Here is a 25,320-nt window from a genome sequence, read left to right as displayed (position 1 = left end):
CCCAGACACCTGCTCTCTGCTCCCTGGCACGCACGGTCCCACAGGCTGAGGGAATTGACATCCTTTGGCCTCCTTTCCCCCTCAGCAGAAGCTGCTTCTTTCAGCGCTGGCTAACAAAGAACAGATGTTAGTGGCCAGCATACACCGTGCTTTTGCCCGGTGGGTTGAGCCAATGCCCCCGGCCGAGCCCCACCCAGAGGCACGGGTCAGCCGTGCCAGGGCGCCCTGGAGAGCCCGGTGCACGGACAGTGCCAGGAGCCCCGCAGGTCACCACAGCCACAGCTCGAGTGCCATTCCCAGCACAGAGTAGGATCATCCCGGGGGATTCTGCTGCCCACAAAGCAGGCACGGTCCCCAGTGCCTGGGAGACCTGCCCACAGAGCCCCGGGCAGGCCCCTCGCCCCTCACGCCGAGCCATCGGCGCCTGGCCCAGCGGCACAGGCAGGGAGGGTGTGCTCCCAGGGACCCCGAACATCCTCCAATCCAGCAGCACGCCGAGCAAAGCACACAAAGGGGATCAATGAAGCCACACAGCAGCTTGGGGTTAGAAGTGCTCAGTGTTTGTACAGATTCCTGACAGAAGACATTCCCCTCCCTGCAGGATATGCTTCCCCACTCCTGCAGCTCCCCGGGCTACAGGCACAGCCTCCGGTGTCATTTTACTGCACCACGCTGGATGGAGGGCTGCCTGCAGAGCTGGGACACTGACACACCATCTTCCCAGAACTGGCAGAGGCGGAGAGCTGAGCCCAGGTCAGAGGGACGCTTCAGAGGCAGGAGGAGAAAGTGGCCAGTGTAAGGAATGTTAGCAATGCTGGGTGTTAGGGATCTTCAGTGGTGGCTTGGTTTTAGGCCCTGCCAGAGGCCACCTTAACAAAGACAACAAAAGAGGTTTTAATTAAGGCAGAAGAGTCAGCTCAGACAGCTAGAAGGAAGAGCAGGCCAAGAAACATGTAATTGCAGCGACACATCCCTTCATGCACTACAGCTCGGCTCTCAGGTGGTTGTGGAAATTCATCACTCAGACTTTTCCAGCTGCCACCCCACTCCCAAACTCATCTCCCTTCTCCCACTCCTCTCCCTGCTGCTGTGGCTGCTGATCAAGCGATCCCGGTGAAACGCACAATGTGGTGTTGAAACTTTGAGGTGACAACACAGCAACACAGCACAGACACCCCACTCCTGCCAGACACTGGCAGAGACACCCTGGAGCAAAGCAGCGCTCTGAACTCCTGACTTGCAGGAAATCTCACAGGAAGCCCCAAACCTGTCAAGTCTGTGACAGAGGAGGCCACTCGGGCCCCTCAGAGGGAGCAAGGAGCTGTTTCACACTTTACTACACTTTGTAATGCACAGGACAGCCAGAACAGCCTGAATAGCAGTCACAGAACAAGGGACTGTGGCTCATGCCCAGGCACAGCAGGAACCTCAATCTGGTTTGATTTGAAGAGTCACGAGTCACTCAAACAGCTGAAGAGGCTTTAATTTATGTACAGTAAAAATACAAACCAGTCAGTGGTTTTACATGGGATGCACAGCAGCTACTACACACGTTAGTACTCACACAGCTATTTGCTACTAAGGTGGATCAGCATTTGCTACACAGATCAGCTGAGGCTCCAGGGCTGCTCATCCACAGCCACACACCTTCCACAGACCTCATACGTGTCCTGGCCCCAGCTGCTACACTACACCATGCAGGAGCCCCAGTTTAAAACCTAGAGCAGGACTATGCTAAGCTTTAACAGAGCACAACCAGAGCAGGCAGCCTGCTGGGCAGCCAGCTGTCTGCACTCGGGTACACAAGCATCAGATGCCTCCAACTTTCAGAGGTGCTCTCAGCAAGAACTATACATGCTCTATTACGCGTCCAAAATTAAATCTTCACTCTTTCTAAGAAGTCTGAGTGTCATTCTTAAGTTTCATAATGCAGAAAAGCACAGAAGAGCTTTCTGCAAATACAGACACTGGGTAATAAGTGGGAACATTTGCAGCATTCTCTCACTTTTAATTACCCACTTTCTGCTGCACTGAATTCTGTGAGTGACATGGCAATCCTCTTTTCAAAGGCCTTTGGCTCTTTAAGGTCTGTGGTACTCAGGAAGTGGCACTGACCCCAAGAACACTAGCCCTGAGGGGTGAGAGCACAGGACTGAGGTCAGTCTGCTTCAGGAGCTAAAAGCTAAGAAACACCCTGTCAGGCACACAAGGACAGGTGTCAGTGTCAGCCAAAACTCCTGAAGCCAACGGCAGGATGATGTACCCCTGGAGAGAATCCCAGGGAGAAAAGGAAGAGGCCATGCACCTCAGCATGCAGGCCCATGGGCAGCAAGTATCGAGCCAAAGGAAAGGCCAGGGTCTAATGAACCCTGCTAAGTGCCCAGAGCACAGCCAGAACAGCCCTGCTGGGATGGAGACTGCTCCTAGCAAACCTAAGCCTAGCTTTGGGTTAGGACAGAACTGAGCAGACAGGCTGAGCCTGCGGAGCACGTGTCAGCTCTGCCTCACTCCCCAGCTGCTGCCCCAAGGCAGGTGTTTCAGCTTTCCCAGCTCCAGGACATTCAGTGGCACAACTCAGACAACGTGGGATGGAGTACACTGGACGAGCACACAGAGTTGGAACAGGACACAGCAGCTTTCAGGAGGGACTGCTTGGCCAGGCCAGCGGTGCTGAGGCACAGAGGTGCTTAGGGCTCCGGCCTCGCTGGACAACAGCCCTCTGCCCACCCCCAGAGCGCTCTGTGTGCCTGAGACACGGCAAATGGGCTACTAGACCTGAGTGAGTGGCAAGAACTTCTGGTAGTAGCTCTTGGTAACGTCAATCATGAGTTCCTGGGTGCATTCCGGGAGCTCCCCAGAGAAGAGTCCTGGAAGAACAACAACAGCATGGCCATCAGTCATCGTGCACCACCTATGTATGCACCATGCACTAAAACAGGGATTTCACAAGTTGGAACTGCTACTTTCCAGTGCAGCAAGTACCCAATTACCTTTATTTTTAGGCACTAAATGCTGATGGGCACCTTTGTTATAGAAATCACATTTAAAATAAGAATATCTATACGATCTGCAGTTTTGTGCAAGGGAAGATAGAGGGAGCATACCTGGGCAGCCCGAGAAGACAGTGAAAGGTGGAACCACGGTTTCAGGAGGGAGTACTGTGTTGTCTAAGATTTTACAGCAGTCTTTCAAAACACATCTACGTCCCTAAAACAGAGAACAGGAAAAGTTTATATTTACAACACTATAAACATGAGGTTTTCTTATTATTACTTATATGCTACCTAAATTTCAAGATTAACTGCTCAAAACATATCCTTTATAAGAGATCACAGGAATAAATCTTTACCCTCACTGAATGCTCCTCCCAACAGAATTAACTTTTCTTTTTGAGGAAAAATGTCTGCTTGCTTTCAACTAACACAGGTACAACTGCACGTTAACATGTCAATGTTCAAACTGGCACCAAAAACCCGAGTCAAGCAGTGCCAGAGAGGCCTTCTCTACCTCAGCACACAAAAGCCTTGACTATTTGGTCTTATTTACACAGAAACACAATTCCACTTGTACTCTGTGGCCAGGCTGCCTTCCCCGGGCAATCCCATTAGCCACAGGGACAACACTTGGGATGGATTTTGCAGCCAGCAGCAGCTGAACACGCTGTCCTCAGAAAAATAAACCTGAAAGCTCAGCTTCCTGCAGAGAAGGAAGAGCGCAGAGAAGGTGAGCCTGCTCCAGCCAGCTGGTGCAGACACCTCTCAGCTGCTGTCACAAGGCCTCAGCAGCACCCAGGAGTTCACAGAAAATACAGAAATGGCACTCACAATGACACAGTTCTTGCCTATGTGCACATAGGAGCCGATCTGGGCCGCGTTGACAACACAGTCCTCTTCTATGAAGACATGGTCACCAATGTGCAGAGGGAAGAAAGCCACCCTGCAACAGGAGAGTATTTTACGTGTCCAACAAACAAACCGACACTGCTAGACCCAGAATCACCCTGTGGAGTCTCCTGTCCCCGGGTGGATAAACAGATGTGGATCTGCTGCTAAGGGAGACAGAACAGTTTCTGGGTTTCTCCTCTCTAAAGGATGGCCCAAATGAGAAGGAAGATGTTGTGAATAAACACACAAAAACTGAAACATGCTCTTCAGTTTGCTGTTCTAATCTATCCCTTTCCATCCAACAGTGTGATGGGAACACCGACCCTCAAGGCACAGCTCAGCGTCTGAGGCAAAAGCAGGTTTGAGAGATGTATTTCTGCAAATTGCTGCAAAAAGAACAGAGTTCTCGGAACACAAGACTCAGTCAGGCTGACCGATTTTTTAGGTATCTCCCTAAAGGAAGGGGCCTCTTACCCTTTGCTGAACTTCTTGAAGGGCGGCCTGATGACGCTGCGGCTCTTCACCACGCAGTGCCGTCCCACCCGCACGTTGGCCAGGTCCCCGCGGATGATGCAGTCGTTCATAACGATTGTCTGCAGAAGGACAGACAGGTGAACCCGCTCCCTCTGCTGCCTGTGCCGGCACTCACTACACAAACTCCTGCCGAGGCCTGGGCACTCCAGCAAGAGTCCCTTACTTTAGGGACGATTCTTTCGGTCAAAAGAAAAGTGACAACAAAGCAACAAAGCGGGAGATCGGAACCACCAGTTGTGCTCCTTGTCATGCCAGTGAGCATTACAGAGCCAGGCTTAGGCACAGGACAGGACGGTGCTGTTCCGGGGACGAAAGGAGCAGCGGCCGCTCGCAGCAGGCCAGCGATGCCGCGGGAGAGCAGCGCCGGGTGCCGGGGCACCGGCCGGGGCCGCCCGGCGCTCACCTTGCCGTTGAGGACGATGTTCTGGCTGCCACACAGCACAGACTGCCGGCTGACCTTGTTGCCGGAGGCCTGCGGGGAGAAACGGGCGGTCACGGCGAATGTCCCGGGCCCCGCCGCCCCCCGGCGAGCCCGGCCCCGCGGCCCCCGCTCCCCGCGGCCCCCGCTCCCCGCGGCCCCGCACCGTCTCGATGTACTCGGACTTGTTGTAGAGCATCTCGCTGAGCTCCATGGCCGCCCCGCCCGGCGCCGCCCGGCCCCGCTCCGCTTCCGCCGCGTCACCTCCGCCGCGCCGGGCCCGCTCCCGCCGCGCCCCGGTTGCCATGGAGGCCCCGCCGGCAGCGGCGGCCCTGAGCGGCGCCGACAAGGAGAAGGTGCGGGGCCGGCCGGGGCGGCGGGACCGGCACCGGGCCCGGGCCCGTGGCGGTCCCATCCCGACGGGTGTCTCTTGCAGCTGCGGGAGAAGCTGGCGCTGCTGAGGCGGGAGTACAGCGAGACCGTCATCCGGCTGCGGGTGAGCGCAGCGGGCCGGGCCGGGCCGGGCCGGGGCACCGGGGCACCGCGAGCCCGTCCCAGCCCCGCCGGGGTCTTGTGTGTCCGCAGCGGGCGCGGCGAGCCGAGCGAGCCAGGAGCCACGGCCGGCGGGAGCGGAGCCCCCCGGCTGGGAGCCGGGGAGAACGGGGTGCTCCCGGTGAGAGCCGGGGAGAACGGGGTGCCTCAGGTGAGAGCCGGGGAGAACGGGGTGCCTGCTCCAGGTGAGAGCTGGGGAGAATGGGGTGCTCCCGGTGAGAGCCGGGGAGAACAGGGTGCTCCCGGTGAGAGCCGGGGAGAACAGGGTGCTCCAGTTGGGAGCTGGGGAGAACAGGGTGCTCCCGGTGAGAGCTGGGGAGAACGGGATGCCTGCTCCAGGTGAGAGCTGGGGAGAACGGGGTGCTCCAGGTGGGAGCTGCGGAGAACAAGGTGCCTGCCCCAGGTGGGAGCCACAGGCAGTCCCCAGGCAGTGGGAGCACCCGGGGACCCGGTGGCCACTGTTGCCCCTTAGTGGCCCTGCTGACCCTCGCTCCGGGCCCCGCTGTCCCCTCGGCCACTGCGGCCACATCTGCTGTCCCCACAGCCCCACACGGCCCTTGCCCTGGGCTGAGCCGTGGTCTGCAGTAACATGTGCTCTGCTTCCCTCCTCACCAGGTCTGCAGTGCTCCGATCCTGACTGTAAGATCCCCATCTTTCCCTGATAACAGAGCCTAATTTTACCATGTGATGTTTTTCTTGGACGGGACTTTAGGGGTACTTTACACGTGTGACATTTTCCCCCCAGGTTCTAGAGACAGCACATCTCCTAGTGCTGACAGAGGTGGGCCCTCTCAGTTACAGACTGAAACCTGCTCTGAAGCTGACACGGAGAAGACAACATCTGTCACAGTTAAGCATGTTCCAGAGTTCCCCAGTGATGAGGTTAGCCCGCAGGACAGCTCCCAGGCAGAAAGCTTTCAGGCCAGCCAGGAAAACGTGTGCTGTGGGATCATCAGGCCTGTCCCTGTGGAGAAAAAACCCCAAACCTCCCGAGGCAGGATGAAGCTGCGGAGACAGACAAAAAAAAGGGAATCAGTGCATGATGTGCATCTAATCAGTGCTGGTGAAATGATGAAAAATCAAACTGCCAGTGCAGAGGAGCTTCAGTCACCAGTGTTCAGGCACAGCAGCCTCTCGCACGCTGAGGAACCTGCTCAAAGGGCACCTGGGGCAGTGCTTGTGCAGGGAGAAAGAAATAGTTTCACTCCTGATGCAGCATTGGGACTTGTACAGGATGTGCTTGAGGGCAGTGTCACTGCAGGAGAGCCTGAGCTGTCCCCACATGTGCTGAGGGACAGCAGGGACGTCTGGCAGCCTGAGTCCTCAAGGGCTGTGGCCACACCTGACAGACATGAGCCGTGTTCACAGCAGGGAGACTCTGTTTTACTTGACCCCAGAGGTGATGGCGGAGAAGAATCCCCCAGTATAATAAAACAGCCAGAGGGTCAGAGTTTGTGTGAAGATCAGGGAGAATTACGTGGGCTCCTGGATTTAATGTCAGAAAACGAAATATTGCCTGACAGCAGAAATAACACCATAACCGAGGAGAGCAAAAACCACGAAGGACATCAAAGTGACACTAATACCTTGAATCCCTGTCCTGCAGATAAAGCTCTGGACACTGCTGAAGAACTGTTGGAGAGTCAACAGCTCCAAATTCAGTCAAGGCTCTCTCGTGCTGACAAGGCGTTGGCTCCCGAGGGCGCGCTGGGCTCTTGCACGGTGGTTGAAGGGCTGCTCTTCCCCGTCGAGTACTACGTCCGGACAACTCGCCGCATGTCCAGCTGCCAGAGGAAGGTGGACCTGGATGCTGTAATCCTCAGCCAGCTGGGCAGGAGCAAGAAAGGGCAGCGGAGTAAATGCAAGCAGAAAGATGCACACCCCAATGAGCCCTCGCAAGAGAGAGCCGAGGGTGATTTGGAGCCAGGGGTTGGGCCCTTCCCTTTTCTTGGGGCAGAAATCGATCAAGCAAACTCAAGTAGTTCTCAGAAATCTCTTCCTGCATCCAGCAGCAGCAGCAGCACTTCTTTTGAATCCATTTCTCAGAAAAGCATCACTAGCACAAGGCAAGAGCAGAGACAATCCCAGAGGAAACAGAAGGGAAGAAGGAAGTCTGCCTGCAAAGTCCCCGTGCATCCAGTGTCACAAGAGCTTATAGAGAGTCAGGATCCCACAATGGCCAGTGAAAGCAGTGCTCTGCTGTCAAATGAGAACCAGAGTGAAAAGGAAAACTGTGACGCTAACCTTGAAAGGTCGTCCTCAGATGAGAGGAGATTGTGTGGTGCTGCAGCACTGGGGTCTGCAGGGGCAGGAGTGGCTGGGGCTACAGAGGCAGCGGGTGCTGACCCTCCTCCGGGCGGGAGCCAGGTGCCAGGCAAATGCCATAAGGCTCCGTTAGAGCGGGTTCAAAATCCGCTGCACAGCAGCAGTCCCCTGAGCCCGGGGAGTGACACTTTTGCCAGCCCTGTGGGAGATGTGGAAGCCAACGCTCCTGTGTGTCAGGGAGATAAACATCCAGTGCAGCGTGTGAAGAGACGGCGAGGAGCTGAGCAGCTCCCCGGGGTCAGTGTCCCTCTGCGCCGCTCCCAGCGCTGCTCTGCCAGACACAGGCCCCAGGCAGGCTCAGCAGGTACTTCCTCACATACAAACTCCCCAAAATGCCCCATTCCCCAAGGCAGGGAACATCCCTGTGAGTGCAGGCCCTGCTGTTCACACCCTGCTGTGTTTATGCAAGAAAATACAATAGGGGTTAACTATTATTCTTTTAAAAATGAGATTTATTCTTTTAAAAATAGATCATTGTGGTGCTCATGTTTCTTGAACAATTCCAGAAACTTCTGCAAGGAATGAACAGAGGAGGAGCAGGGCTGGGAACTTACTGAGCTGCCCTTGCTGTTGGAGTGAAGGTTGTGAACACTAGGGCTGGTTTGCCAGCAAATGAATGTCCGTCTGTCACTCCAACTGAGTCTGCATGCTGATGATTATTTTCTCATTTCTGAGGGTCTGTGAGTATTGTAAAAAGAGAAAGTGTAGGGAGAAAACCAATAAACCACACTGACTGAGCACTCAGGCATATCTGTCAGGCTTTGGTGGTGGTCTTTGAGCTGAAGGCTGATCCAGAGGTACAGAGTAACTGCAGAGTGTAGTGTCTTTCCAGAAAAGTGCCACTTCTGTGTGTTAAGATGAATATGGTGTTTTGATTTTTTTTTAATCCAAGACACTCTTCATGAGAGATTCTAAAGAGGCTAGTTGCTGGTAATTTTATGACATGATGTTTTGTCTTGTGTTCTTGTGTTTAGATGACAGCAGCAGAGGATGCAGCAGTCCCAGGGGTTCACAGGGTCCTGCTGCCCTTGGGCTCCCTGCTGTGGACCCCGACACTCGTGGCTCCCTCTTCTCCTTCCGCAGCCTGCAGTGGCTGGTCCCCAAGCTGGGCATCAGGGACTTCCACTTACCAAATGAGGAATTTGGAGTACTGAAACTGGAGAAATTGAAATCTTCCCCTGTGAATGACTTGGAGGATTTTGTGTCTGGGGATGGTGTGGCTCCAGAGGACACACCAGATGCACAAATGAAGCCAAAAGAAAAATGTCTCAGAAGTAATTTGATTTTGCCTTCCAAAACTGGATTGCCTGAACTCCCTTGCATGGAAAGCCTGACTTCCAAGAAGGAGCTTTCCACCCATGAATTGCTATTTACTCCCATGGGGACTGTCCTAGCTGAGGCTCCCACTCACCCTGAGTCTGAGATTTCCTCGTCTATTTTCCCTGCTGTGGGTGCAACCCCAGGTGTTTTACCTTCAGTGCACACTGAGGTGTTCCCTGACACACCTTCTGTACCTGCCTTGCCAGTGACCTCACCTTCCCCCAGAGGAGCAGCTGCCCAGGTCCTGGGGGATGTGGCACACAGAGACCCTGCTGTGCCACTGCACCCTGACAGCTGTGCTGCAGGGGCTGCCAGAAACCAGGAGGAGCAAGGTACAGCATTGCCTTCAGCAGCTGAAAGAGGTCCTGAGAACAAATCTGATGAGACTGTGTCCTTGGAGAAGCATCAGCAGCCAGAGAACAAAGAGCAGGAATCCTGCAGAGCTTCACCTGAACAGGTAACAAGCTGGGATCTTTGTGAAGGGTACTAAGCCAGTGGTTTTGTGGGCAAATCCCCTTTTTCCAGAGTCCTGTCTGGCTTCAGGGAAAAGTGCTCTTTGCATGGATCGTAGCAGTGGCATGCAATAGCTGCATGAGAGCGACAGAGAGCATGCAGCAATTCTGCCTCATTCTTGCAGCTGCTGAATATGATTTCAAAGTTGGATTATCCTCATTCTTTACTTTGTTCACGCAGAGGAAAGATGTAGCAGAACAGCTGACTCCAGTGCTGCCGGATGGCCCCAGAGAAGAGAGCTTGCAGCTTGTGTCAGAGCTAAAGGTGGGAGAAGAGCAGGGAATTGTTACCGAGGCAGCAGCAGCTCTGCAAGACGGGGTTTAACAAAAGTGCAGCAGGTAACGTTGCCTGTCAGAGGAGAAGAGCAGTGTTTGTTTGGGCAGGACTCGTCGTGCTCGGGCGCGGTGGACGTGAGCACTGTGTGGTGGGCAGCAGCTGGCTGCAGGGAGCTGCGGGTGGTCACTGCCTGCGAGAGCGCCGTGTCCCTCTGGGAGCCACGGGCACCCGCCTGCTGGGCAAGGGTCTACACCTGGCACCTGAGAGAGGTATGAACACACTCCTTATTTCTAGAGCTGAGGGCAGCTTTCTTGCCCCATGTGTGAGTTCCCAAGATACAGGGAGCTTGTAGCTTGTATGGTTGCGTGTTATCTGCTGGAATTTAATGCCTCATGCACAGAATGGTGGCTGCACTTCACTTGTGCTTTTTGCCCTTAGAGTTCCTGGAGACACGTTCTGTCTCTTGCATCAGCGGGGATTGTTTAATTAGGCAACCAGTCAGCAGAGAGTTCAGCTGTTCGTTTAAGTGTGATTCCTGAGAGGGGTCTGAAAATCAATTCTGCTCCACGTCATTTTACTTGAAACACTCTAGAAAATGAGAATAAAGTCAAAGGGACGCTGTGGGTGGCACTGAATTCTTGTTTTGTTGTCCCAGATTCCTGTAATCCAGATTGTTCCTCTGCCAGACACCTGTAACCTCGTGTGTGTAGCACTGGGAGAGCTGGAGATTGGAGAAATAAGGTTTTGTATTTATTTCTTACTAGTGCTTTGCACCCTGAGTAGTTGCAGCTCAGCTCCTTGTGGGAAGTGGTTGAAATTATCTTTTTACTAATGTGGCACTTTCTCAGTTGCTTTAACAGTTGGAAAATATGGAAGGGATTTCTAAAAATCAACTGTAAAGACCTGTTTATTCACCTCAGAGCTGGCAGTCTTTATATGCTACTGCATATTTGAGTGGGGCTTCCTCCTGTCATGGTGTGTGCTTGTCTCTTGATTTAGGCTCTTGCTTTATTCTTCTGAGACTGACTCATTCAAGCACTCCCTAGTGAAAACTGGGAATATAAAAGCAGTTGTTGGGCTAAAGGACTGGAGGCTGGTGAGCAGCAGCAGGACCATGCAGGAGCAGCAAGTGGAGATGGTTTCTCTCTCAGAGACAGGGGGGTGAGTTTGGGGGTGCTGCTTTGGGGTGGTGTCCGTGTGGTGGGTGGGATAAAAGCGAGGAAACACCTCGGATGTTGAGCAGTGTCATGCTCCTCTTCCAGAACACACACTTTTTGTTTTACCTGCTCTTCTTTGTGCTGGTCTCCTTTCAGGAGCAAGGACAGGCAGACTCTGATGCCCCCTGAAGAAACTGTTACAGCCTTTGCTGAAGTGGAAGGGATGAGAGAGGCCTTGGTGGGCACCACTGCAGGGAACAGCGTTGTGGTTTGGTGAGTGTTTCCTGTGCCACACACAGTTTTGGGGCTGGGGGCAGTTTCAGCAGCTGCAGGGCTGTACAGGGGTGCTGGCTGGCTGCTGAGCCACCATGAAATGGTGGATGTCAGAGGGCCAGTGGTCAGTGTGGCACCACAGTCACACAGCCAGGGAATGAGCTGTGCTGCTGTAATTCCATTGCTTTTGTATCATCCTCACTACACCCTTCCTGGCGTTGGCTTAGTTTGCTTAATGTGGAACCAAACCCATGTCCATCCTGCACAGGGGTGTAACTGTGATTAGCAATGAGTCAGAATTTGTGTTCTCACCAACTGCAGGAATCTGAAAACGGGTCAGCTCCTGAGGAAGATGCACGTTGGTTATTCCTACCCAGCTTCCATCTGCCATCGAGCGTATTCTGACTCCGTACGTACACAAAATTGACAGTTCATGCTTGGGCTGCACTGACTGGGATGGGGATATAAAGGATTGAAGTTGCTAGGGAGCGTTGAACTATCAGCTCTGTTTCAATACACTGCAAATCATTCAAGGGTAAGCAGGTTACCAGGAGGAATAAATAACCTACGCTGGCTGCCTCAAGTCCTGGCTTTCTGCAGGATGCTAATAAAGTGGGAGCAATGCATCCCGGTGCATTCCAAAGCTGCAGCATGCTGTGTGTGGGAAGCAGAAGTGCTGTTGCCCAGGCCTGGTGCTTGGCAAGCCTCTTCCATGTCACACGTGGGTGCTGCCAGCATTAGAAAGCTGCTGTGAATGGTTCCTCTGGACATACACGCCCGAGGGAATGAGCTGTGGGAAACCAACATCCATGCTAATCATCTTCCCCACTTGCTTCTGCCTGTGCTGTGATTCCCATGGGTTTTTGTGGTTTATCAAGGATTTGATTGTTTTCAATGATCATGTGACCTTTTGGGACAAGAATGTCTTGTCCCATAATGGTGCCTTGGGTCAGACTCTTTGGAGTCTTCTTCACATTATCCATCCCAGGATATTTCGTGCTGGTTTGTTTTAGTAGCTGTGAGCTACTGTTTACAGTTATGCTGCTTTTCATGGAATTTTTGTTACATTTTAAGCTTGTAGGGATTAAAATGTGACCCAGAAATTTTACTTCTTTTTTTTTTTGAAGTGTCACCTCATCCTATGGCAGGTTTAGCTTTTTGAAACAGGAAGAGAAATTCATAAATCCCTCGGGTCACTGAGCTGTCACTCTGCTGTGTTGCATCAGCCCTTATCAGCCAGCAGCTGCTTTTGCTTTTATCTAATTTGATAAGGAAAGTAAACCATTTCTGTTTTCCTCAGTAAAAATAACGCATCACTGTTCATGGGGCTGTGATTAGAGAGAGTGTAGCAGTTAATTTTTGGAAAATTATTTTGGTTTTCCTCCTGCTGCTGTTGTTTTTAGTGATGTATTTTCCCTCTCTGTATCAGGGCCTTCTGTTTGTTGCTTTAAGCCATCCTCACGCCAAAGAGAGCGAGTCCTGTGGCAGCCCAGCGTTCCGTGTGGTGGCCTTCAACCCGCGCACGGCCCGGAGCGCGGGGGCGATGCTCTCCTGCCTCCCGCCCGGCCCGGCAGGCAGGCGAGTCTGGGGCTGGGCTGGGCCGGCTCCTGCGGGGGCTTGGGGACAGCCCCGAGGAGCAGGCGAGCTCTGGCAGGGCTCCAGAGCCCATCTCCCCGTGATAAGGGGCTGCGTCCGGCCCCGCGTGTGTCCGGTGCGCGGGCGGGGGGCCGGCGGCGTGGGCTGCTTCCTGCCCGCTCCAGGCTGCGCGCTGACCCCTCGCCCTGTCAGCTCTGTCACCGGCACCGCGGGGACACCGGGCTGGCTTTGTCCCCCAGGGACTGGGGGGAGTGTCCCCGGGTTCCTCGGCTGAACCCCTGGTGCTGCCGGCTTTGTCTGTGTGGAGCAGCTGCCTGCAGGCACATGGCCTTTTCCTTCCTGTCCTGTGTTTTGAGGCATCAGCAGGCTCGGCCTTGCATTTAAGGCTCAGCCTTGCAGTGTCCTTACACAGGAAATGTGATGGATGTGGGGGAATAGTGGTGGACCAAGGTGTTGGTTACTGAACAGTCATGGAATCACAGAATGGTTTGGGTTGGAAGGGACCTTAATGACCATCCAGTCCCACACCCTGCCCCGGGCAGGGACACCTCCCACTAGACCAGGTTGTTCCATGCCCTATCCAACCTGGCCTTGGACACTTGTGGGGTTTTTTTTAAGAGAACCACTTTTTTAAGAGTATTCCTTTCTCAAGTGTGTTCTGAGTCTCCAGGAGGATTTTCTTGGCCTCCTCCCTTCCCAGCTGCACTGGAGGAACAGTCCAGGCTGTAGGCTGCCTGCAGTTGCTATTAATCTTTAACTCAGCCCTGAGCTAACTGAACAAACGCTGCCACGGTGTTTTTGCACATCCCCTGTTTCCTGCTGACCCCCGTGTCCCCGCAGGTACCTGGAGGGTGACGTGTGGGACACCGCGGGCGCCGCCGTGCTGACCTCGGGTGCGGTGGCCGTGTGGGACCTGCTGCGGGGCCGCTGCACGGCGGTGCTGCCCCCGGGCCCTGCGGGCCACTGGGCACTGGCCCGCTGGGCCACCGGCGGGGCCGGGCTGCTGGCCGGGCGCCGCGACGGGACCGTGCGGCTGTACCGGTACCGGCCCCCGCAGCCGGGAGCCGCCTGACGGGCGGTGGGGCCGCGCGCCGCCCGCGGTGCCATTAAACGTGCTGCCTTTGGAACCAGCCCGTGTCCACTGTCGCTGCTCTGCGGGGGGCTCGGACGGGGACCCGGGGGCTCTCACGGACACCGAGCTGTCCCTGACCAGCAGTTCACTCCCGGGTGCACTCGGGGAGGCTCGCTCCGGCACAGCTGATGGCAGGGGACACTCTCCCGTGCCTCGGGAGGTCGGGAGGGCGGCTCAGGCTTTTGGCCTTGCGGGGTGAGATGGTTGTGATGATGCTGGAAGTAAGGAGTAGACTCCAGTCGGGGGTAAAGTCCAGATTTATTGAGGAGAGCTCCGGAGACATCCCCAGCCCAGGGGAACCAGCCGACCAAAGCCCCAGACTGGGCTGTGCAGCACAATATAAACGGGGGTGGAAACGTGGGGAGAGATCATCCACCCACCCATGGGAATGTTCGGGGGAGTGGAAGGTGGGGAGACAGACTCCTGGGGAATTCAACAGGGGAGGTGGGAAGGAGGGACCCCTGGCCCCCATCCAATCACTCAACGCCCTTTGTGGAAGGTTCTGGATGAGTGGGATGGGGAGTTGAGTGATGGACAAGGCACCAGGGAGGGGACAGGGGAATGATCCAGCCAACTGGGGGGAGATTGACATCAGGGAAGGAGGAGGGGATTGACATACAAGGAAAAGGGTAGCTCAGGGTAAAACCATGGGGGAAGCAGGGTAAAGGGATGAATCAGAACTGGTACAAAACATGAAACTTAAAAACACAATACGACAAGCAGTGTGTCCTGGGGACCAAGGAGGACAGTGGTGTCACCACGGAGAGCATCTCCAGCAGGTCAGGGAGGAGATCCTTCCCCTCTGCTCAGCCCTGTGAGGCACTTCTGGAGAGCTGTGTCCAGCTCTGGGCTCCTCGGGACACCAGGGACATGGAGCTCCTAGAGCGAGTCCAGCAGAGGCTGTGACAATGATGAAGGGACTGGATCATCTCCCTGACGAGGAAAGGCTGAGGGATGTGGGGCTGGTCGGCCTCAAGAGCAGACACAGCTGAGAGGGGCCTTATCAATGTGTGTAATTATCTAAAGGGAGTGCCAGGAAGATGGACCGGGCTCTTCTCGGAGGTGCTGAGCAACGGGAGAAGAGGCTACGGGCACGGCGAGTTCCACCTGGACACGAGGTAGAGCTTGTTTCCTGTGCAGTGACCGAGCCCTGGAACAGAGTCCAGACAGGGTCTGGAGTGTCCCGAGTGGAGGTGTTCCCGGCCGGGATCGCCGCTCCCGGCCCGGTCCATCCCGATCCCGCCGGGATCGCGGGATCGCCGCTCCCGGCCCGGTCCATCCCGGTTCAGCCGGGATCGCGGGATCGCCGCTCCTAGCCCGGTCCATCCCGGTTCAGCCGGGATCGCGGGATCGCCGCTCCCGGCCCGGTCCATCCCGGTCCAGCCGGGATCGCCGCTCCCGGCCCGGTCCATCCCGGTCCCGCCGGGATCGCGGGATGGCGGCGCGGGGCGCTGCGGCCTCCGCCCGGCAGAGGGCGCTGCAGCCGCCGGTCCCGCCGCGCGGCGCCCGCCGGGACAGCGACGATGGCGGCCCGTGTCCTCTCGTCCTGCGCCCGCCGGCTGCTGCCGCTGCCCGCCCGGCCCGCCGCGCTCCGCTCGCTCCGCCGCCTGCCGCCCGCCGCGCCCGCCCCGCCGGGCCGCCCCGCGCCGCCCGCGCTGCTCCGGCTGCCGCGCGTGGCCGCGCCGCTCTGCCGCGGCTTCTCCGAGATGCCGCCCCTGACCTTGGCCGACATCAAGGACCGGGTGCTCTACGTGCTCAAGCTCTACGATAAGATCGACCCCGAGAAGGTGAGCGGGACCGGAGGGAAGGCGGCCGGGCCGCGGGCTCCGGTGTAACGGGAGCTGCCGCCCCGGGCACGGCCGTGCCGGGTGCCCGTGTCCCGCTGACCGCCGTGTCCTCCCCAGCTCACAGCCGAGTCCCACTTCATGAAGGACCTGGGCCTGGACAGTCTGGACCAAGTGGAGATCATCATGGCCATGGAGGATGAGTTCGGTAACGGCGCCCGGGGCGGCCGGGCCGTGGGAGCGGCGGCACCGCCGGCCTGTGCAGTGTGGGGCAGGGAGAAACGCACGGAGCGGGGCAAACCCCACAGGGCCAGCCCTGGGAGCGGGGCAAACCCGACACAGCAAACCCTGGGAGCAGGGCAGACCCCACAGGATCAACCTTGGGAGCAGGGCAAATCCCACAGAGCCAGCCCTGGGAGCAGGGCAGACCCCACAGAGCCAGCCCTGGGAGCGGGGCAAACCCCACAGAGCCAGCCCTGGGAGCGGGGCAAACCCCACAGAGATAGCCCTGGGAGCAGGGCAAACCCGACACAGCAAACCCTGGGAGCAGGGCAGACCCCACAGGGCCAGCCCTGGGAGCGGGGCAAACCCCACAGGGCCAGCCTTGGGAGCAGGGCAGACCCCACAGGATCAGCCTTGGGAGCAGGGCAAACCCCAGAGAGCAAACCCTGGGAGCAGGGCAAACCCCACAGAGCCAGCCCTGGGAGCAGGGCAAACCCTGGGAGCAGGGCAAACCCCACAGAGCCACCAGTGAGCTGGGCACCCGCAGGAGTTGGGAATGTGGCCCTTTGCTCTGTAGCTCAGCCCCTTTGGAAGCAGGAATTCTCTCCCATCTCCCATGGGCACCAGCTGGGGAGGGGGAAAGGGGAGCAGTGGGTGCTGAGCTTGGCATCGCAGATCAAAAACCCCAGACACTCCAGGCTGGTTTTGGTCACCAGAATTATTTTCATCCTTAATCCTACTAGAGAAAAAAAGAGGTGTTTTTTCCTTATTGGTTTATATTCCAAATTTCTTTTTACTTCCTTTGGACTTAATCACGCTTCCCCCTAAAGCTCATGAATTCTGGAGTAGGTGCCTAAATGTCACCTTGGGCCGTAGATGTCCCTGGGGTTTGGTCACTCTCTGAGCCCAAGGTGGATGTTTCACTCTCAGAGCCTTTGCTGGCAGCGTGTCTGTGATCCCCAATGAGCTGTGAGTGTGGCCAGGAGCGATGAAAAAGAAACCAGACATTTCTGGGCTGTTTCTGCCCCGTTCCACCACCAAGAGCCCTAGTGCCCTGCCCTGCTGTTTGCTCCACGCAAGCACGTGACAGCACACTCTGCCTGAGGGGCTTCAGGTGCTGCCTGGAGGTCCAGGAGCGTCCCCATGGGTGTCTGGGGGGCTCTGGGAAGGCACTGGTGGCTTTAACAAGGCACGAGGGGCACTGGCTCTGGCTGTGCCTGCCGTGTCCCCTGTCTGGCAGCAGTGTCACTTTGGGCAGTGCAGTGGCAGCTCTGACACAGCAGCCCCTGCCTGCGTGTCCCCTCAGCCACCAGCCATCCCCTTCTCACCCTTGCTCCCTTTTCCACTGGTTTTGGGCTGAGTGTGCGCCCTTTCTTGCAGGATTTGAAATTCCTGACGGAGATGCAGAGAAGCTGATGTGCCCACAGGAGATTGTAGATTACATTGCAGATAAGAAGGATGTTTATGAGTGAAGCAGTTGCTCAGAGGTGAGTTCAGAGGTGCTCTGAGGGTGCCTGGGCACACGGCAGGGCAGGGTGATGGGTGACACGTGTGGCACAGGCAGGAGAGCCCAGCAGCTCGGGAGGGAGCTGGCAGCAGCTGTGGGTGCCAGCGGGGAGGGCTGTTTTCCTGGTGTTGGGGGTGTTTTCCTGAGGGTTGGGTGTTTTCCTGAGGCACCTGCAGCTGGAGAGAGGACGTGGGGCTCAGCCTCTGCTCTGGTCCTGCCCGGCACGTCCAGCACTCAGCTCGTCCCTGGGGCAGCAGCGGGTGGCAGAGTGCTCTGAGCCATGGCCCCCATCTCCCCGTGCCCCTCGGCCCCGTGCAGGGCGTGTGGGGGCACCGCGGCCCTGCCACCGCTGCCGTTTCCTCCGCAGGCCGGGAAGGAAATGGGCAGGAAAGGGTTATAGGAGCGGTCGGGAGGGCTGCAGGGGAAATGAGGTGGCCTCAGGCCAGCCTGCAGCACTGATCCACATTCTTGCCAGTTCCTGTGTGGCTCCAGGCTTCCCTCCCAACTCCCTGGGGCAGGGGGGCTGCGACCCTTCTCTGTCCAAGGCCAGGGTGGGAGCTGTGGCCTCTGGAGGCAATTGGGGGCTCCTTCTGTGCCTGTGTTCAGTGCTCAGCGTGCCCTGACCCACTTCTGTACCTTTGAATGCTCGATGGGATGTTAAACATGTGGATTTTGTTTTCCCAGGAGTTGTCCCACACCCGGACTGGGCTGGTGCCGGCAGGGATGGACGGGAGCGCACACGCTGTCCCACTGCGGCCTTCTCTGGAAGCTGCACGTGGATGTTGTATTTAAAGCTGTCTGAATGTGTTGTCCTTTAAAAACAAGAAAAAAAAAAAAACAGGAATAAAGAGTTAAGACCATTCTGGTGGTGGCTGTTCTGTCTCACACAGTGGGTGGATCATGGTGGTGGTGTTGGGGTGTGAGGGACACTCTGGGGACCCTGCCCCGAGATTTGGCTCTGCCTGCATGCTTGTAACTGTTTATTTCATCAGTGCTGATAAAAACAACTTCTGTGTGAAAGGCTTCTGCTTTCCTGATGGAAAATAAGGGGGGGAATGATTTTCCTGCTGCTGAACAGCAAATTCACATCGCTGTTCCTGTACACCCGGTTCATCTCAGCACGGGAGCCTTGGTTTAACCCTCACGAGGCAGGAACGGGTTATTTCTGAGCACTGCACAGTTTTTCCTCAGAGCCAAGAAACACTGACATGTCACAGCAGCACTGCCAGGCTGGGAGCCAAGGAAGTGTCACTGGATAACAGATCCTCTGGCAGTGGAGGAGGTAAGGATGGAAAATGGAGCAGAGGCTGCAGTGCTGCACATGGTGCTTGTGTTGTGGTGGGATGTTCCCAGGGTGTTCTCAGGAGCTGCACCTCACTGGAGATCCCTGGCAGAGCAGTGACCCTCTGCCTCGGGGACCCAGGTGTTGTTCTCACTGTGCCCTTGGAAACTTCTCCGTGGCCCCACAGCCTGGCTGAGCTCTGAGGCGTTTTCTGAGCAGCTGCACGGCAGAGCTGGGGCCACACGGTGGGTTTGGCTGCTGTGCCGGTGGTGGTTTCCCCGTGGCCTGGACACAAGGTGTCCGATGGTGGGGAGTGGTCGCTGGGGTCCCTTGGGTGCGGTGACCCTGAGGGTTGTGGTGAGGGACCTGCAGCCAGAGCTGACACCGGTGTCCTGGGGGAGCCTTTGTCCTGGCACGGCTCACGGAGTGGGGACAGCCGGGGGCAGGGCACGTGTCCCGGGATGAACCGGTGGGAGGGCGACAGGCAGGGGCTGTGAGTCCCCCGAGTCCCGCAGGCGGCGGCTCCGCGCTGAGCACCGGGGGCCGTGCCGAGCTGCCGAGCCCCGCTCCGCCCGGCCCGGAGGGAGGGAGCTCCGGGCTCGGTGCCGGTGCCGGTGCCGTGGGGCGGGCCCGGGCCGGGGGCTGCGGTTCCCGGCGCCTCCGCCCCGCCGCAGCGGGGGCGGGCGGGGGCTTCCTGCCGCCGCCTGGCAGAGCCGCCCGCGCCGCGCCATGGAGCGGCCCCGGCTCCCGCTGCCCCGGCTCCGGCCGCCGCTGCCCCGGCTCCTGGCCGCCGCAGGTGAGCGAGGCGCGGGGAGGTGGGCACAGCCGGGGAGGGTCCCCGGTCCCGCTGCTGCTCCCTGGGCGGGAGATGCTGCGCTCGGGGGGCGGCGGCGGCAGGGCCGGTGCATCCCGGCGGCCCGGAGGTCTGCGGCGGCGGTGGGGCCGGTACCGGCACCGGGCGGGTCCGTGTCCGCGATGGCGCTGGGGCTGGGGGCGGCGGCCGCTGCTCGGTGTCACTGGGACCTGCCCAGAGCGGGCCCGGCCGCGGGGTCCCGGGGCGAGCGGGCAGCGGGGCGGGCACGCCGGCGGCGGCCGCGTGTGTTTTCCGTGTGGCCATTCCGTTCCGTGGCCGTTCCGTGCCAAGCTGTGCCACCAGCCCGGGCGACTCCGTGGCCTCGAAGGCGGCGGGTGCTGCCCCTGCGGCAGCCCCGGTGGGGCGCTGGTGGAGAGCGGGGCCCGCGGGGCTCGTGGTGACCCCCGAGCAGTCCCAGCCCCACCCGGGCGGTGACCACCGGCCGTGGCGACTGCTGAACCACCCACTGTCCCTGGAGAGGAGCCGCCACGGGCCCCGGAGCCCTGCCCGGAGCGCTGCTCGGGCGCTGGCGCCGTGCCTTGCCCGCGGAGCCGTCGGTGCCGGTGTCGGCACGTGGCGGATGCGCCGGGGCATGGTCGGGATGGTCCCAGGACGGGCAGAGTGAGGTGGTGGGGCAGGACTCAGCACCGCTCGCTGGGACCTGGGCAGGTGGTTCCCAGCTGGGTTTGGGTTGTTCTGGAGCATCTCCTTCAGCAGAGCCCCCCACGGTTAACAGAAGGCAGAAAGAGACCCCCACCCTCAGCGGTAGCTCCGGGGTCGGGGCGCGGTGCGGGTGCAGGATGCTCGATGCCCAGCACTGGTGCACGCTGCTCCTTTCCTTCTCTCCCAGTGCTCGTGGAATGCTGCGCGCGGCTTTGCCCGGCTCTGGACAGCGGGACGGGCTCCGCTCTGAGCGCTGCCGACCCCTGCGCCCTCCTGGGCACCGCGACGGGGGAGCGCTGCCAGACAGGTACTGCCGCCCCTCCCGCAGCCCCCTGGGGCACCGTGTGCCAGCCACGTGTGCTGCGGCTCGCTGGGCCCCGGGTCCCGCGGCGGCTGCCCGGGTGCCGGCCGTGGCTGGCCGCTGCTCAGCCTGCGCCCCCTCCCCTGTGCCCGCAGGTCGCCCGCAGCCGGGAGCTGGCACGGGGCAGCCGCCGACACCGGGGGCCGTGGGGCAGCTGTGGACAGAGGCTGAACTGCTGCCCTTCCCTGGGACCCCCGCCGGGACAGCCGAGCTCCCCACCCCGCAGGAGATCCCCAGAGGCCCCGGGCTGGGCAGGGAGGGGACAGGGCCGGCGGTGCCGGGGGGCACAGCCACCGAGCCCAGCCTGGTCTCTGCGGGCAGGGAGCAGCCAGCCCCGGCCAGGCTGGGGGTGACCGCTGCAGGGGCCCCAGCCCCTGGCGAGGTGGGCACTGCAACCACGCACCCCCCGGGCACTGACCCTGGGGGACGTGTGACAGTGGAAGGTGCCACCACCGCGCAGGGGACACTTTTGTATTCACCACCCTCTGCCACAGTGCCAGGTTCTGCCAGGGGACAGTGGAGGTCCAGCAGCACCTTGCTGGGGTGGAGGGCCGTTGGGACACCCCTCGTGCAGAGCCAGAATGACACTCTCCAGCTGGGCGACAGCAGCCCAGGGACCCGCCCGAGCACCGTGCTGGCCACTGACAGCTCAGCACCAGGGACAACAGGGACATCACCCTCAGCCTTTGCCAGGGGACTGCAGAGGCTGCTGACCCCCACAGGGACACAGCGGGGGACACACTGGGGCCTGCCAGGGCTGTCAGGAGGACAGGGCTTTGCTTCCCACCCACGGGAGGGTCCCCGCTCTGCCCCTCACCCCTCTGCACTGCCCCTTGGCCCTGGTGGGAGCCCTCTGGCCAGCACGGCCTGGCCAGCTGTGGGGACAGGCCCAGCCTTGCTGCCTGCCACGCGCAGGGGCTCAGCTCTGCCTCTCCCCACTGCCATGGCCAGCACCCCAGGGGTGACGTCTCCTGGCCAGGATGGAGCTCTGGACCTGACCACAGGGGTCTTGGGCCCACCTGGCAGGGGGGCTCCCCCTGAGCACGGTCACATCCCCCTGAGCCCATCAGCCATCCCGGAGCAGCCCCCTGGCCCCCTGGCCCCTGGCAGCCCCGCTGTGGCACAGGGTGGGGTGACACACGCCAGCCCTGGACCCTCCCACATCCCCTCGTCCCCACAGTCTGCCCCAGGCCGTGGCTCTGCTGTGACCCTGCTGTCGACCCCGCTGCCCCCCCCAGGGACCAGCTGGGGGGTCCTGGGATTCGGCCCCACTGTGGGCACCCCTCCAGGAGACCCCTCCCCAGGGCTGCCCCATTCCCGCTCGAGGGTGGGTCCTGCTGAGAGCCCTCCGTCCCTGGGGGGGACCCAGGTGGGAGTGGGCAGCCTGGCACCCCCCTCAGCACCTGGGCCTCCCCAGCAGCCAGCTTTGTCCCAGCCTGCACCTTCCCTGGGACCAACCACTGCTGTTGGCGTCACCAGCACCGGTGTCACTGCCACCATCACAACTGCCACCAGCCCAGAAAGGCTCGGGGACGTGGGCACAGTCGCAGCAGAGCGTGCTGCTGTGCTGCAGAGGGGTGTGCAGGGGGTGACATGGGGATCCCCAACTCATGTGCCCACTGTGATGCCCGGGCCCCCCCAGCAGCCCACAGATTCCCATGGTGGGGGCCCTGGGTCCCCCCCAGCTGCTGTGGACACAGACCCAGCCCAGCCATCGAGCAGCCCCAGAGGGAGGACAGACACTGAGACCCCCCAGGTGGCACTGGCTGGGCTGGGCAGGGCCCCCCAGGTGTTCATCGTGGAAGATCAGCCCCCGCTCCTGAGAGGTGAGCCTGAGGTTTCGGGATCCTCTGCCGGGGCACGGCAGGAGGGGAGGTAGAGCTGGCTCCTGGGGTGGGGTCATGCCCTGCTGGTCCCCATGTCGTCCTGCAGCATCCCTCGTGCGCATCCCCTGTGAGCTGGTGCTGGACGTGGGGTTCGTGCCGGCCCTGCGGGACCCCGGCTCCCAGGAGCGCCGGGAGCTGCTGCACAGCTTCAACCAGACGGTGAGTGCGGGCCGGGCCGGGGCTGCGCGCCGGGACCACCGCGCTCAGCTCCCGCCGCCCTGCGCAGGTCACTCCCCTCTTCACGGCGGTGCCGGGCTTCCTGCGGCTGGAGGTGACAGGGATCAGGTGCGTGGTGGCACAGCCCCGCAGCGTGTCCCGCTCCCCGGCACGGGGGCTGCCACATGCCGCGGGGCCGGGGGGCAGCGCCGGGCCGGGCAGTGCTGGCCCCCAGCCCCGGCCGTGTCCCCGCAGGGAGGGCAGCGTGGTGCTGCGCTACGACGCGCTGTTCGCGGCGGAGCAGCTGCCGGTGCCGGGGCTGGACGAGCTCCTGGAGGCCGCGCTGGGCTCTGCCCGTGCCCGGCCGGGGCTGGCGGTGGGCTCGGCCCCCGTCCTGCGCCACGCGGCTCTGGGTGAGTGCGAGGCCCTCCGGGGGCTGGTGGCAGGGTGGGCACACGCTGGGCAGGGAGGGGGTGACACGGCTGGACCCCGTCCCTGCAGCCCGGCCGCTGGACCCCTGTGCTCTGCTCTTCGCCTGCCCGTCCGGCTTCGCCTGCGTGTCCAGGGCGGACGGGAACGTGACCTGCACCTCCCTCTGCCACCGTGCCTACTGCAAGAACCACGGCATCTGCTCCCACGCCCGCGACCAGCAGCCCCGCTGCCAGTGAGTGCCCTGGGGACAGCCCGGGGTGGCGGGCACTGTCCCCCTGGCGCTGATGGACCCCTCGGTGCAGGTGCCCCGTGGGCAGCGATTTCTGGTTCATGGGGCTGCGCTGTGACTACCGGGTGACACAGCAGGGCCTGCTGGGCACGGCGGCCGGGGTCCTGCTCAGCATCGTCCTCCTGGGCGCCGTCCTCGCCGCCGTCGCCGTCCGCCGGTTCAAGGCGCTGCTGCTGGAGGCCAGGGCAGACCAGACCCGCAGCAGGTGGGAGCGCGGGGCCGTGGGGGCCTGGACTGGGCCTGTGGGCTCCGGCGGGGGGGGGGACTCCTGTCCCTCCGGGGGTGCCGGGGCCGAGGGGCGGCAGGGAAAGCCATGGTGGGGCCGCCGGGCTGGGGCGGAACTCTGCCGAGGAAAACAGGGCTGGGAATGGGATAGCGGCGGTGGGAGGTGCTGGGGTGGGGCAGCGCCTGTGGGGCCCAGGAGCGGCTGCTCCCAGAGCCAGGGCAGTGCCCCCCGGCCGGCCAGGGCTCTGGGGCTGTGCGTGGTGCCAGGGGATGCTCCCAGCCGCGGGAAGTGGGGTGCAGCCAGAGAGGCCAGCTGGGGGCTGTATGGGGCCGAGGCAGCACTGAAGGGCTGTGGGCTGTGCTGTGGACAGGTGTGTGAGATCAGCTCCAACTACGTGGTCCCTGGGACCCCTCAGTGCTGCCCGTGGCGCAGGGTCTGCCTGCCCCAGCGTGTCCTGCCCATGCTGGGGGGGTGAGCGAGGCTCTGGCACAGCCCTGGCAAAGCAGCTCACTTGGGAACGGGGCTCTGCTGTCCTGGCCCCACTCACTGCCCGTTTTGTAACGTGCCGTGGGGATTGTTCCCGAGAAAACCACTGGAACAGCTGCAGCCACTGTGGGGCTGCGGCCAGAGGCTGATCAGTGCCACGGGCTGTGTCCCCGCCCTGGCTGTACGGCTGGGCCCTTCCCTGGACCCAGGAAATTCGGGCAGAAATCTGCGATCTGCGTTGGCAAGCGGTCACTGGGGTTGTGTGCTCATGTGTGTGCACATGTGTGTACACAGGTGTGCCTGCCCTGCGTGTACCCGTGTGTGTCTCTGTATATGTGTGCACACCTGTGTGTGTGCACACCTGTGTGTGTGTACCTGTGTGTGCATACCCATGTGTATGTGTACCTCTGTGTGCACACCTGTGTGCACCCGTGTGTGTTTACACCTGTATGTGTGTACCTGTGTATGTGTACCTGTGTGTGTACCTGTGTGTGTGTGCATACCTGTGTGCAGCTGTGTGTACACCTGTGTGTATCTGTGTATGTGTACCCGTGTGTGTACCTGTGTACCTGTACACACCTGTGTGCAGTTGTGTGTACACCTGTGTGTATGTGTGTATCTGTGTATGTGTGCCCGTGTGTGTACCTGTGCACACCTGTGCACACCTGTGTTTGCACACGTGAGCCCGTGCCCGTCCTGCCCCGCAGCTACCGGCGTTTCTGCCGCCTGGACGACGTCTCGGCCCAGTACTGGTCCCGCTCGGGGCTGCCCTCGGCCAGCTCGCTGGACAACCCGGCCTTCAGCAACTCGGAGGAGCTGCTGCACCTGCAGGTCCTGGACGGCGGCTGCTGCGGCTGCCGGGGGCACGCGGCCGTCACCGACGGTGCCAAGCGGGGCCCGGGGCCCGGCGCCCGCCCACAGCGCCAGCCCAGGTAGGGAGCAGGGCCTGGCCCGGGGCTTGCTCGGGGGGCTGTGCTGACGCTGGGCAGGGGGGCTTTGGGGCACACGGCGCCCTGGAACCGTGTCTGCAGCCCTGCCCAGCCAGCGGCTGCTCCTCCACGGACAGTCCCGGGAGCTCCCTTGGAGTCCACGGAGCAGCACCATTTCATTTTATTATTTATTTTATTTTATTTTATTTTATTTTATTTTATTTTATTTTATTTTATTTTATTTTATTTTATCCCACGGGAGGA

At 60.0% G+C, this 25,320-nt stretch overlaps 4 protein-coding genes across 8 annotated transcripts in view; 3 read left to right on the top strand and 1 right to left on the bottom strand.

Moving 5' to 3' along the window:
- Positions 1-2,769: 2,769 nt before the first annotated feature.
- On the bottom strand, positions 2,770-5,050 carry DCTN5 (dynactin subunit 5). The gene is made up of 6 exons (XM_053957892.1): positions 5,003-5,050; positions 4,684-4,890; positions 4,359-4,477; positions 3,825-3,936; positions 3,105-3,207; positions 2,770-2,867 (listed from the first exon to the last, which is right to left on the bottom strand). Exons 1-6 carry the CDS (start codon positions 5,048-5,050, stop codon positions 2,770-2,772), a joined length of 687 nt encoding a protein of 228 aa, XP_053813867.1.
- Positions 5,008-13,978, top strand: PALB2 (partner and localizer of BRCA2). 4 transcript variants are annotated; one of them, XM_053957793.1, is made up of 14 exons: positions 5,008-5,192; positions 5,273-5,332; positions 5,422-5,539; positions 6,004-6,027; positions 6,134-8,017; positions 8,688-9,490; positions 9,727-9,810; positions 9,930-10,091; positions 10,478-10,563; positions 10,822-10,983; positions 11,136-11,252; positions 11,574-11,661; positions 12,682-12,830; positions 13,689-13,978. In XM_053957793.1, the coding sequence occupies exons 1-14, from the start codon at positions 5,049-5,051 to the stop codon at positions 13,918-13,920; spliced, it is 4,113 nt and encodes a 1,370-aa protein (XP_053813768.1). In that variant the 5' UTR covers positions 5,008-5,048; the 3' UTR covers positions 13,921-13,978. The 4 variants fall into 4 exon arrangements, with proteins under 4 accessions (XP_053813768.1, XP_053813769.1, XP_053813771.1 ...); XM_053957794.1 differs by lacking the exon at positions 6,004-6,027; XM_053957796.1 differs by lacking the exons at positions 6,004-6,027; positions 6,134-8,017.
- A 1,519-nt stretch (positions 13,979-15,497) lies between these two features.
- On the top strand, positions 15,498-18,353 carry NDUFAB1 (NADH:ubiquinone oxidoreductase subunit AB1). The gene is made up of 4 exons (XM_053957799.1): positions 15,498-15,767; positions 15,885-15,972; positions 17,367-17,473; positions 18,178-18,353. Exons 1-3 carry the CDS (start codon positions 15,504-15,506, stop codon positions 17,456-17,458), a joined length of 444 nt encoding a protein of 147 aa, XP_053813774.1. The 5' UTR covers positions 15,498-15,503; the 3' UTR covers positions 17,459-17,473; positions 18,178-18,353.
- Positions 18,354-19,497: 1,144 nt separating this feature from the next.
- The window catches only part of LOC128796284 (collagen alpha-1(I) chain-like), a 7,062-nt gene continuing 1,239 nt past the window's right edge, over positions 19,498-25,320 (top strand). The window contains exons 1-9 of one of the 2 annotated variants that reach the window (XM_053957797.1): positions 19,498-19,571; positions 20,479-20,598; positions 20,748-22,478; positions 22,585-22,697; positions 22,765-22,823; positions 22,950-23,107; positions 23,196-23,358; positions 23,429-23,620; positions 24,835-25,059. In XM_053957797.1, coding sequence (XP_053813772.1) covers positions 19,505-19,571; positions 20,479-20,598; positions 20,748-22,478; positions 22,585-22,697; positions 22,765-22,823; positions 22,950-23,107; positions 23,196-23,358; positions 23,429-23,620; positions 24,835-25,059 — 2,828 coding nt within the window. In that variant the 5' untranslated portion in view covers positions 19,498-19,504. The remainder of the gene's footprint in view (positions 19,572-20,478; positions 20,599-20,747; positions 22,479-22,584; positions 22,698-22,764; positions 22,824-22,949; positions 23,108-23,195; positions 23,359-23,428; positions 23,621-24,834; positions 25,060-25,320) is intronic. The other variant, XM_053957798.1, reaches the window with a different exon arrangement.

The sequence above is a fragment of the Vidua chalybeata genome, chromosome 16 (genome assembly GCF_026979565.1).
Source record: "Vidua chalybeata isolate OUT-0048 chromosome 16, bVidCha1 merged haplotype, whole genome shotgun sequence".
In the NCBI taxonomy this organism is placed as follows: Eukaryota; Metazoa; Chordata; class Aves; order Passeriformes; family Viduidae; genus Vidua; species Vidua chalybeata.
This window is presented reverse-complemented; position numbering and strand designations above follow the sequence as displayed.